We start from the raw sequence: 11,422 nt of genomic DNA, 5'->3' as shown, positions 1-11,422 counted from the left end.
AACTTTCAAAAAGCTGAAAAAAAAATCTTCCACTAGATAAATTGAAGAGATCATAACACACATAATTGAATGTATACTGAATTCCAATCCTATTTCTATAATATTAAATAATTTAAATTAGAAAAAAATATTATAATAAACACTCCACTCAACCAAACCTTAAAACACTTAGTCCCCAAGTTGGCACCTCTTTTATACAGGAATTTAAAAGGAAAACACATTCCATTTAAATATTTTTTATATTGACCAATTATTTATAAGGAGACAACATATAAGTATATTATTTATTCTCTGCTTACCTTTCGATGAGATCACTGATATGAAGGAGGTAAATATGCCACCCACTTTCCATCATACAAATAGTTGCTTGTTCTTACTATACAAAATACACTCATATTTTAGTAATGTAGTTATAAATCTTACCGATCCAAAAAGTTGTGAATGTTTTAAAAAAATAAGCGTAATCCTTCAGAATTTCTGTAACAATTCGTGTTGCATTTATGATCACCCCTTTCCTTTGGGTTTTAGGAATCAATTTTAGGGGCCCATCTTTTGCTCCTTTTTATTAGAAATTTACATTTTGGTAGTGCTCTGCACCATTTCACAACTTTACCCTTTTCCTGAAGTTTTGCTCTCTGGTCTCAATGTCGCTCTCTGTATTTTTGCCTAAATTCAGAAATCCAGATCCCTGTTGCATGTTTACATATGAAAATACCCAACTTGGTTTTTAAGGTACAGAAGCTATTTATTTGTAGATTTACAAATCATTTGTCTATATTCAAATTAGAATATGGTGCAAGCTCAGACTTACTGAGAAAAAATAGCCCTTTAAAACTCATCAATAAGAGAAGTTTCTAGTTTTGTCTCTGATATTCTGTTTGTCTTTTCTGTACATTTTGCACTGGAGGAAAGCAGGAACAGCAATGGGACTGGCAATAAGAAGGCCCAGGAAGAGTAAGATCAATTGTCATCATCATAGTTATAAGCCCAACAGAGACTTGGAGATGCCATTATTTCACAAAACCTCTCAAAAGATGCAATCCCAGGATCTCTGTGAGATGTCATCGAGGGATCAAAAGGAGCAACTTTCTCTAGATGGGGATTTGTTATCTGAAGTTATGAAACACATGGATGCAAGGACACTGGCTAGAGCTTCATGTGTCAATAAGGTATGGCATAAAGCTGCACAGGATGACAAACTGTGGGAAAACATATGTCTCAAGCATTGGGCTAACACTGGTTGTGGAAGTCATCAACTGAGATCTGTTGTTTTGGCACTCGGTGGGTTTCGGAGACTGTATTCTCTTTGCCTTTGGCCTATGCTTAATCCATCTGCTTCTTCTTCGTCATCGTTATTGGCTCCTCAAAGCTTTTCTCCATTCCTATCAAAGCCTGGTCTGAATAAAAAGCACAGTGCAAAGGCACAATCTTGGGGTAAGGATGAGGTCAATCTTTCTCTTTCACTTTTCTCTATCCATTGCTATGAGAAAATGAGTAATGCTCCTATGCAAAACTTGTCTTCTGCCCAGTTTCAATCTGCCAAGCATCCCATATTTGAAGATTCAAGCGGGCCCAAATAGATATAATCCTTCTAGCCCCACAATAGATATTGCTTGTATTTTAGTTTTGAGTGTATTTGTGTAAAACCCAAAATTTGATCTTATCCATCCTAATTGGATCATGGAGTTGAACTTGTAAGTTAACATCCCAACCAGGCAGACCTTAAAGTTTTCATGGAAGATGTAAATATATAGATGGTTCGCCATACATAGGAGACCTTACACTGCCTGATCAGGGGGAGCGCTCGTGTGCAGCACTGAAACCCTTCCACGTGACTGTAAGGAAGGTACAATTTATGGGTTTTTTAAATGTTTAGAGTGTTTCGTGATTGATCGTGGCTATTGATGAATTTCCGAGTGCTAACATGGGTATGCCGCTTATGGTGCTCTGTTTCGAGATGGTCATCCAGCTGAGTTCCCAATCTCTGTCATGGGGGAACGCTGTTGTAACAATAGAATGAATCTTGTCATGTAGTAACAGATTGGGTTACCCATTATGGACTAATCAAATAACATCTGATTTCTCTTTTATTTTGGCTTTAATAATTACGTCAAGCCCAATTGGTAATCTATGTTCAGCAGATGTAAACAGAGATAATAGGGACCGGGCCGGATTTCGCTTGTTGTAAAGCTAACGTTTTGTTGATGCAAAGTTGTGAGTCAAATTACTGGGTTTTTTTGGGGATCATCTCATGTTGGGTACCAGGCTTTCTTCTTTATGTTGCAGCGTCTTTGTGTTTATAGGGCTGTGGCCTAGAACTACTTAAGTCGCATTCCTCCAGCAACCAACCAGACTCTAGCAAACAAGGCAATGGAGGCCAGATCCAGAACAGGAAATATATTGTAATAGTCTGCTCGTTAATGAGAAGGGACCCTAAAGTGTTTAACTGACATTTACTTCAGGACTCTTATCTTCGGCAAGATAAATCTCTGATATCATTGCTGTTTCTGTAAACCCATACTTGAGTGTCCTGAGGGAGGTTGCGATAGATGTACTGATATATGTTATATATTTTTTGTTAATAATCAACTGACATGTTCAGCTGATTTCGTTCTGATTGAGTTTTTTGAACTGAATTTTTTCTTTGATTCTGGTGTAGATTCAATCGTTTACATATCAATAGTTTCTTTCAGATTTATAATGTGTCCAGTGCAAATATGAAATGTCTTGTTGCAAGGCCAAGTGTAGATTCACTTAAGATAAGTGACCATAATCGTCATTCTTGGAAGGAACTTATCAGATTAACTGTATGGCTGTATCTTCTTTAGAGTTGCTGTTGTATCATCTTTTATGCTGTTTTGGACAGTCTGACTTACTCTCCTTTGACAGTCTGTTGACTGTCTTTTTGCAAATTTTTTCATTGCATTACTTCAATAAATTAAAAAAAAAAGTGTACAATGTTTCCCTTCATTCACTAAAGCAAGGTGTCAATATTTGGTACAGTATAGAAATGTAGTTACTTAAATTTGCCAAAGGTTAATTGATACTTAACATGAGTTTATTCTTTATAATGATTTCTAGCTACTGAAGTTAAGCTACTGCATTGATTACTTGACTGTTGATACATGCACTACGACTATGTACTCTTGTTTGTTTGAAGTAAATGGAAAATCAGCTAATGGGGAAAAAGATTAAATTTTTTTTTAAAATTATATAGGCTATGGAACTTCTAGAAATGTAAAATTGAACTGATATTCACGAGTGAAAAAGAGCTAATGAATGTGAAAAAACAGGGTTAATTTCTTCAAACACATTAAGTACACAAATTGTAAAGATAAACTAGCTTCATAATGTATATCCGTGAATTTAGTGTAAATCTTCCTCAACTTAGAATAGTTACGAACTTAATTTTAAGATATCTGCTAGAAAAAGTACTCTAGAGATTTCCTATTTAAGGAATTTTTCTTAGTGGCACTTATAAAGAAGGCTCATAGGATTCAGGGCCAAAGAATTCTTAAGATCTTGCGGAGAGGTTGTTAACAAGCACATTTGATGCCCGTCGTCATTGACTTGATGTGAGTGAGCTATTAATTAATCTACGGGCAATACATTGTAGCCCATGGTTATACTGGTGAGACATGTCAATAGATGTTGGCTGCATTTTTACAAGCAGAGCTCTATAATGGTCAATGTCTAGTGATCATTTTTTCGAGCACAAAAACATATTTCTTTTGTGGATGGCTTAAATCACACACACTAAGTTTTGATTTCTAGGTTTAAAAGTGTTAAACATCTGGCATTCTCTAGGCTTATGTGTTACTTAATGTGTGTGGTTTAAGGTGGCTTAAATCACAGACACTAAGCTTTGACTTCTAAGCTTAAAAGTGTCAAACACTCAGAGTTGACTGACATTCTCTAGACTTATATGTTGCTTAGTGTGTGTGATTTAAGACTAGCCCTTGCTATGTAAAATAAGTAGAGCCCCCCAAAGATAAAACCCCTCTCAACTTTCAATGAATTAGTTATAAGATAAAATCCATCCCAATCTCCTTCTTAGGAACAAATCTGACACACCCATTCATCAAGAGGCTGCTGTTATTCTCTACACTCTCAACTTATGAAAACACACCCAAAATTAACAAGACAAAAAACTAGTAAACGACGACACTAGATGTAGAGAACAAGGCCATCAGAAATCTACTGCAGTAGGCTCAATCAGATTCCATTGTTAATTGTAGCAAAAACCTTCCAGTCCCTTGGGAGCTAGAGAACTTTTTTACGTAGAGATGCACAATATCTATTAGGAAAAATAGATCTTAAGCATACAAATGATATTTCAAGGCTTAGGTAGTGCTTGCTATCATCATTACCCCAGTGAAAACAATGTCATGAGAAATAGTTTATTCGTGCCAAATAATGTATTTGAGCATAATAATTGCACCATTGATCTGAGGTTGCCCCATATGCAAAAGAAGACGTTCCAAATCAACAAGCCACAAATAATTGTAGGTTCTAATGAATAAAAAGCTTCGTCTTGGATGTGACATCGTAAAAAGTTAAAGCCTACTTCACCTTTACAAGATGATCAAGGACGTACAAGTTCCAATATAGGCTTCAACTATGATTATCGTTGCTATTGCATTTGCCTACCAACCATGATTATCGTTGCTATTGCATTTGCCTACCAACCATTGGAAATAAGTCTCAAGTAGGGCCCCTATGTAGTACACGATGCCAACATACTAATTTTGTCAAGAATTTGCCAAGGGTCACAAAACAGGTCTAGCACATCAAGCTGTCGTTGTTGCACCTTTTAAGACCACATAATCTCCAAAATGGAGATGGATTAAACTTGCAAAAGAGACACCCTCAATATTATAAAATAAAGTTGTAAAAGGATATCAATTACTAAAGGGTCTTTTCAAACAAAACGGAATACTAAAATTATAATGATATAATGGCTAGATTCATTTGAAAAGAAGGAAAAAGTAAAAATTATAATGATATAAATGACTATATTCATTTGAAAAGAAGGGAATAGCAAAAATTATAATGATATAAATGGTTATATTTTGGCTAGATTCATTTGAAAAGAAGGAAAAAGTAAAAATTATAATGATATAAATGACTATATTCATTTGAAAAGAAGGGAATAGCAAAAATTATAATGATATAAATGGTTATATTCATCTGAAAAGAAGTTTAAATCTAATCATCATTCCAGCATTAATAAAATGAATATTTAAATTAAAAAATGTGAATATGATTGTTAAAACTTTTATATTGCTTGTGTCAAGAAATTATAACAAATAATTAACCATCCCTCTAGCATCAATAAGTTTAGAGTCTCCAAATTTCTAAAACTTCAAGTATTCTAGTGGAGCGATTATATACATAGAAATATGAATATTGTAGTCTCTGCTATACAACTTAAAACATGACCACTAAAGACTAAAAATAAAAAATATGCAGCTCTATTATTTAATCAACTATTTCTGAAGGTCTTAAGCGTATATGGCATAACAAGTCTCTTCTAATTTATGTGATCTTTAAAAATGAAAAATATATTTTGTTTACTAGTAAAATAGAAAAAACTTTTGATTAAAATTGTGTGAATATTGTTGAATCAGTATTTCAGATCACATTCTACAATCTACCACCAAAACATTAGTTTAAAAACATTCACACAATTTCTACCAAAAACTCATTTTTATTTACAAATATGAATTTAAAAAATATCATAAAAGAATAATATGTTAAAAAATTCTTATTTTCAAATTCTTTATTTAGCAGATACAAAAAGATGAATATCCCATTATAAAACCAGTAAATTCATGAATTTCATTAAATTTTGTCATTGTTTATGTATGTGCACAAAAAAGTCTACCAATAGCTGACAAAAAAAGTAAAGGGTATTGTCATTGTTTATGTATGTGCACAAAAAAGTCTACCATTAGCTGACAAAAAAAGTAAAGGGTAGAGATTTTGCAGATTTAGTTTTCACAACTTTGGGGCCACTTAGACGGAAGAAGGTAGAGATTTTGCTAGAGACGGTGGAACTAAAAGAATTCATAATTGCCTGCACCATCTGTTGATTTTGAGCTGGTCAAAATGAGGGGTCCAAGTGCCCATATTCAAAGCAAAATTAGGCATGCCAGGAGCAAAAGGCAGCAATAGTTTAAAGAATGTGTTTGTGAAAGATGCATCTAATCTATCATCTCAGTGGAAGCTTACATCAGTTGTTGTATGCCATGTCATCAAGGAGAAGTTGGGGATGAAAAACACATGATTCTTTACCGTGTTTAAGTATCAGTGCCAATGAGCTTGCCTCTGTGCAGTTAGGTAGTTACATCAATAATGCTCTAGAACTTATGAATATGGTTTTAAGATGACTCAAAAATTGAAAGCAATATGCCTGTAACATTGTTGTCCACATATCCTACAGGTAACGAGGACTCCCATAATCATCACTTAGAAAATCATCTTCAAAAAAAAATTGAAGCCTACGGTGATTACTAATGCAGCAAATTTAATGTTGATGCAGAACCCTGATTATGAATTTATCAACCGCAGCAGAAATTCTGAGAATATCTACAACACTACCCTCTATGTATGTCAAAACAATATCTACAACACAATCCTCTAAATATGTCGAAATGTATACATGGTGGTGCAATCAACACGATGCAAAACGAGTTTCACTTTACAGACCCCAAGTCCAGGCATAAAACAATTCATGAGACAGTAAATTCAAGCATGCAGGGGAGAGCTGACAATGATTGCTATCTACTATAGGGACAGAAAATGTTCATTTTTCAGAGAATAGTCTGATATTAAATCTACATATAAATCATTGGCACGCACGGTTTGTTTAGCAACCCGTAAAACCTACACACAACTTACAACACTCTACAGTAAACTTCAACTGCAGAAACACAGCAGACACGAAGAATATAGCACAAAAGAGAACATGCAACACCGATAGTGATCCTTAAACCAATGGGAAAACACAAGAGATCTCGTACACATCAAAACGATTAATTACATAGATTCTAACACTATATTTTTCAATTTCTCATACATGTGTTGATGCAGGAGCATCCGGGTGCATGGGCAATCTTGCACATTCAAAAAATTTGTTTTTCTTTTTATTTAAATTTTATTTGCTTTGATTTTTGGTCTTGCAGGTGGGATCTTCATTCATCCAGATCTATTAAAAATTATTCAAACCTGGGAGGTTGTTTGCAAGGTTGAAACTAATTTAGTAATTTTTATGATGTATTTTAAATGTTATTTTTCAAAGATATTTGGGAACAAAATCCCACGCCCAGGAAAGAACGGGGCATTTAATGCATATTTGGAGCTTCTTGAATTCAAATTTAGTTGTCTATTTTGAGCTTGGTCAGCCCCAGGCACCTGGTGAAAGAGAGTGGAGAATGCAGAGAGCGGGCAATTAGATGAGTGGTTCCAGAAACATTGATGGTGGCTATTGTGTGGAGGCTTAATTGAGAAGATTGCCACGCCCAAGAAGAGAGAATTACAGAGAGATATTGGTGGATATTGGTTCAATGCCCAGGCCTGAGAAGAAAATCAAGTAGCTTGAAGTGAAAAGAAGAGAGCAAATTGTTACAAGAAGAGAGATAATTGCTTGAGAGCAACTGGAGAAGTTTACACAATGACTTTGGGATGAAATATTTATACCTATAGGCTGTAGCTGGTATTCAATGTATTTTCTTCATGTTAAGAGAGGTTTTTGATGTTAATTTTACAATGCTTTGAGATAGAGCTTGTACTGGAACCTGTAGTTAGTCTTAACATTCATCCTCAGAAGTGTGCAACTTTCAGATTTCTTTAAGTATGGAAAACCACGAATAAGAAGAGTGTTTCTTTTTCATGCTTATTGCTGCAAATCATCTATTTTGAAAGTTAAAAATTTTTGCTTGAGTTTGCTGCAACGTTGATCTGCTTCATGCGTACATATAGAAAACCAGCTGCTGTAAACTCTTAACATTATGCAACTCTTTGGTTACAATATTCTATTCTACAAGAGTTGTGTTCATATATTAAAAGAGGACACCTAACAACACTTGATATTTTTAGGAGATCAAACCCCAAAAATAGTTAGTTCATTGAATGGTCCAGACTCCACATCATTCTTCTACTCCTTTTCAAAATTTTGAACCTCCTGGTTCAAATTCAAATTCCATGAGAACTCAGAAACCCCGTTGCTATTATTATTTTTTTCTTGGAGATGCTGGATTGTTTTTACCCCAAAATGCTAGTGCATCAAACATTTTATCAAAAATAGCAACCGTTCATTGAACAGTTTATATCATTCTCCCTTCTTTTCAAGATTTCGAACCTCTTCATTCAAAGCCAATTTTATTCAAAATCAAACTCTAGGAAAATTAAAATGCCAAGAAAACACAAGAACGTGGTTGCTAATTTTATTTCTTTTTGGTGATGTAGGATTGTTTTTATCTAGGATTGTTTTTATCCTAGGATGCCATTGCATAGTGCTCACAAATTTGGACTAGATAGTAGAACCATCGTTTTGATTTGGGGAATCAAGCCACAATATTCCTTTCCACCATGTTAAGTACTTATATAATTTTTCACACAATCTCCACCTTGCTCTGAATACCTTTCACTTTCCCTTGCCCTAAGCATGGTCTGTCCAACTCCTCCAAATTGTTCTCTTTTTATTTATCCAGCTTCTCTCAGCCTACACCCACGGCTACTTGTCCTCCTCCACCAAAAATCATTCTAATTTTTATTTGTTTTTTCCCTTTATAGGGAAAACTTTGTGTTCCACCGTTGCTGTCATTATTTTCTACAGCTTTATCACCTTTTTATGAGGATGGCTTCCTTACCTAGCTCTGTTTGATGTCTATAAAGCTTTATTTGCTCACAAGACAACTCTTCCTTCCCACTGTCCTCCTTTGTTGCACACTCCTTTTACATTTGCAACAATACTAGGCAATAAGCTATGGAAAACAAATCTTCCTTCAATCATTCGCATTTCTTATCCAAGTAAAAGATGTTATTATTCTTTGTTTTCTTCTATTATGGGATTTTCAATTGTTGCTTCATCTCTAATGTGGTTTGCTTCTTGCTTCTATAGCTGCAACATCTTTGGCCACTTCTAGTGAAAAAGATGCATTCTTCTCCATTACAATCTTCTAAATTTTCTCCCCTTCCATGGTAATGATGACTATTTCCCCTTTCTTTAGGGGACCATTGTTCAACAACTTCATCCCATTCATCTATCTCCTCTTTCTCAAACTTTTTGTAGAGCACCTTTAAGGTCCTTCCATCTACTTGTAATTCTACCAACTCAAGAAAATTAATAAATCCTAGACTGACCTTCCTCTCTAAAAAATTTTCTCACAAGGTAATAATTTATTCCCAGCAATCTTTTTCACCTTCTCACATCCATTGAATGTCCTTGCTTCAGCTTTATTTTTCTTTGCTTCCCCATTATTGTTTGCCTCATACTACTTCAACACCCACCATGATTCCTCCAACTCAATTCCAATTTTCACAACTTCATTTGCTTGTCTTTTGTTTGCTTTTGGCTCTTCCTTTGTCTTAATTCTTATTTAAACTTGGTTATCCTGTCACATTATGTAGCAATGCCACCTCTGCATCCATAGCCATAGCCACAACTTTCCTTTGAGCTATTCAAAACTCACTCTCCCTTCACAGCTAAGGTTGTCCCAGAAATTATTTACTCCCAAAATCTTTAAATACTTCGATACCAACTAATGTAGCACAACCCTGATTATGAATTTAATAACTGCAGCAAAACATCAGAGAATATCTACAAGACAACCCTCCATGCATGTCAGAATATCTACATGATAGTGCACTCAAGACAACTCTTCCTTTGTACTATCCTCCATTGTTGCACACTGCTTTACACTTGCAAAAATACTAGGCAATTAGCTATGGAAAACAAACCTTCCTTCAATCATTATCATTTCTTCTCCAACAGATGGTATTCTTCTTGTTTTGATCAATTATAGGATTTTCAAGACATCCCTCTAGCAGCTCCTTCTACTGTGTTCTCTAAAGTCAATATCTCATCAAATATGGGGCCCCAAAGATCTTCATCTTCTTGCTTCACCTCTGATCTGGATTGCTCCTATGGCTGCAACATCTTAGGCAACCTGTAGTGATAAGCTGCATTCTTTTTCATTACAGTATTCTAAATCTTCTGCTCTTCCATGGTAATTATCATAATTTAAATTTATCCATTCTTTCAGGTAAGATGGCTCAGCATCTTCACCCCATTCATCCTGTTCATCTTTATCCCTTTCATCTATCTCCTCTCTCTAACTTTTTGTAGAGCACCTTTAAGAGCCTTCCATCCTCTAGTAATTCTGCCAACTCCTCAAGGAATTTACTCCATCCCTTGGACAATCCTAGACTACATGACTTTACTCTCTAAAAGCAACTCCTGGTCACAGGGTGAGTATTTATTTCCACCAATCTTTTTCACCTTTCACATCCATTGAATGTCTTTGCTTCAGCTCTCTTTTTCTTTGCTTTTCCATTCTTGTTTGCCTCATACAGTTCCAACAACCACCATAATTCCTCCAACTCTATTCCAATTTTTGTTACTTCTTTTGCTTGTCTTTTACTTGTCTTTTGCTTGCTTTTGCCTCTTCCTTTGTTTTCGTTCTTCTTCAAACTTGGTTATCCTCTTTGTCACATCATGTAACAACACCACTTCCACTTCCATAGCCATAGCCACAACTCTCCTTTAAGCTATTCAGAACTCAAAATCCCTTCAATAATAGCTAAGGCTGCCCCACAAGTTCTGTAATTCCAACATCTTTGGAAGCTTTGATAACAACTAATGCAGCACATTTACTACTGCGGAGCATTGATTAGGGATTTATTGACTGCAGCAAAACATCAGAGAATATGAACAACAGAACCTCCATGCATGTCAAAACATCTACATCATAATGCACTCAACAGGATGTAAAACCATAAAGCAATTCGTGTGCCAGTAAATTCAAGCTTGCAGGGGAGTTCTGACAAGATTGCCATTTATGGTTCACAGGACAGAAAACGCCAATTTTTCAGAGAAAAAGACGCTAAATCATATTAACCATTGCCATGCACAGTGTTTAGCTATCTGTACAAGCTACACACCTTACAAAAATCTGCTATCGTTAATTCTTACTCTATTTTATTATATTCTAATCTACAAGAGGTGTTCCTCTGTTCCTCTAAAAGAGTGCAGTTAACTACTACTTTTATTTTTTAAAAGAACAAACCTCAAAAACAACTCAACCGTTTATTGAACAGTGTATGTCATGAGATTATTTCTCTGTGAAAAAAGGTATCAAATATGTCAGTTTACATCTGTCACACTTGTCCATGCTGTATAAGTAGAGTGAAGAAGAGG

At 35.1% G+C, this 11,422-nt stretch overlaps 1 protein-coding gene across 3 annotated transcripts; it reads left to right on the top strand.

The window, feature by feature from the left end:
* Window positions 1-428: 428 nt before the first annotated feature.
* Window positions 429-2,090, top strand: LOC131064417 (F-box protein GID2). Of its 3 annotated transcripts, none has more exons than XM_057998553.2 (2): window positions 429-732; window positions 913-2,090. In XM_057998553.2, the coding sequence occupies exon 2, from the start codon at window positions 924-926 to the stop codon at window positions 1,578-1,580; it is 657 nt and encodes a 218-aa protein (XP_057854536.1). In that variant the 5' UTR covers window positions 429-732; window positions 913-923; the 3' UTR covers window positions 1,581-2,090. The 3 variants fall into 3 exon arrangements, with proteins under 3 accessions (XP_057854536.1, XP_057854533.1, XP_057854535.1); XM_057998550.2 differs by having other exon boundaries at window positions 908-2,090; XM_057998552.2 differs by having other exon boundaries at window positions 430-732; window positions 916-2,090.
* Window positions 2,091-11,422: the final 9,332 nt, after the last annotated feature.

This window comes from Cryptomeria japonica, chromosome 5 (assembly GCF_030272615.1).
Source record: "Cryptomeria japonica chromosome 5, Sugi_1.0, whole genome shotgun sequence".
Taxonomy (NCBI): domain Eukaryota; kingdom Viridiplantae; phylum Streptophyta; class Pinopsida; order Cupressales; family Cupressaceae; genus Cryptomeria; species Cryptomeria japonica.
Note: the sequence above shows the minus strand (reverse complement) of the source record. Positions and strands in the feature narration are given on the sequence as shown.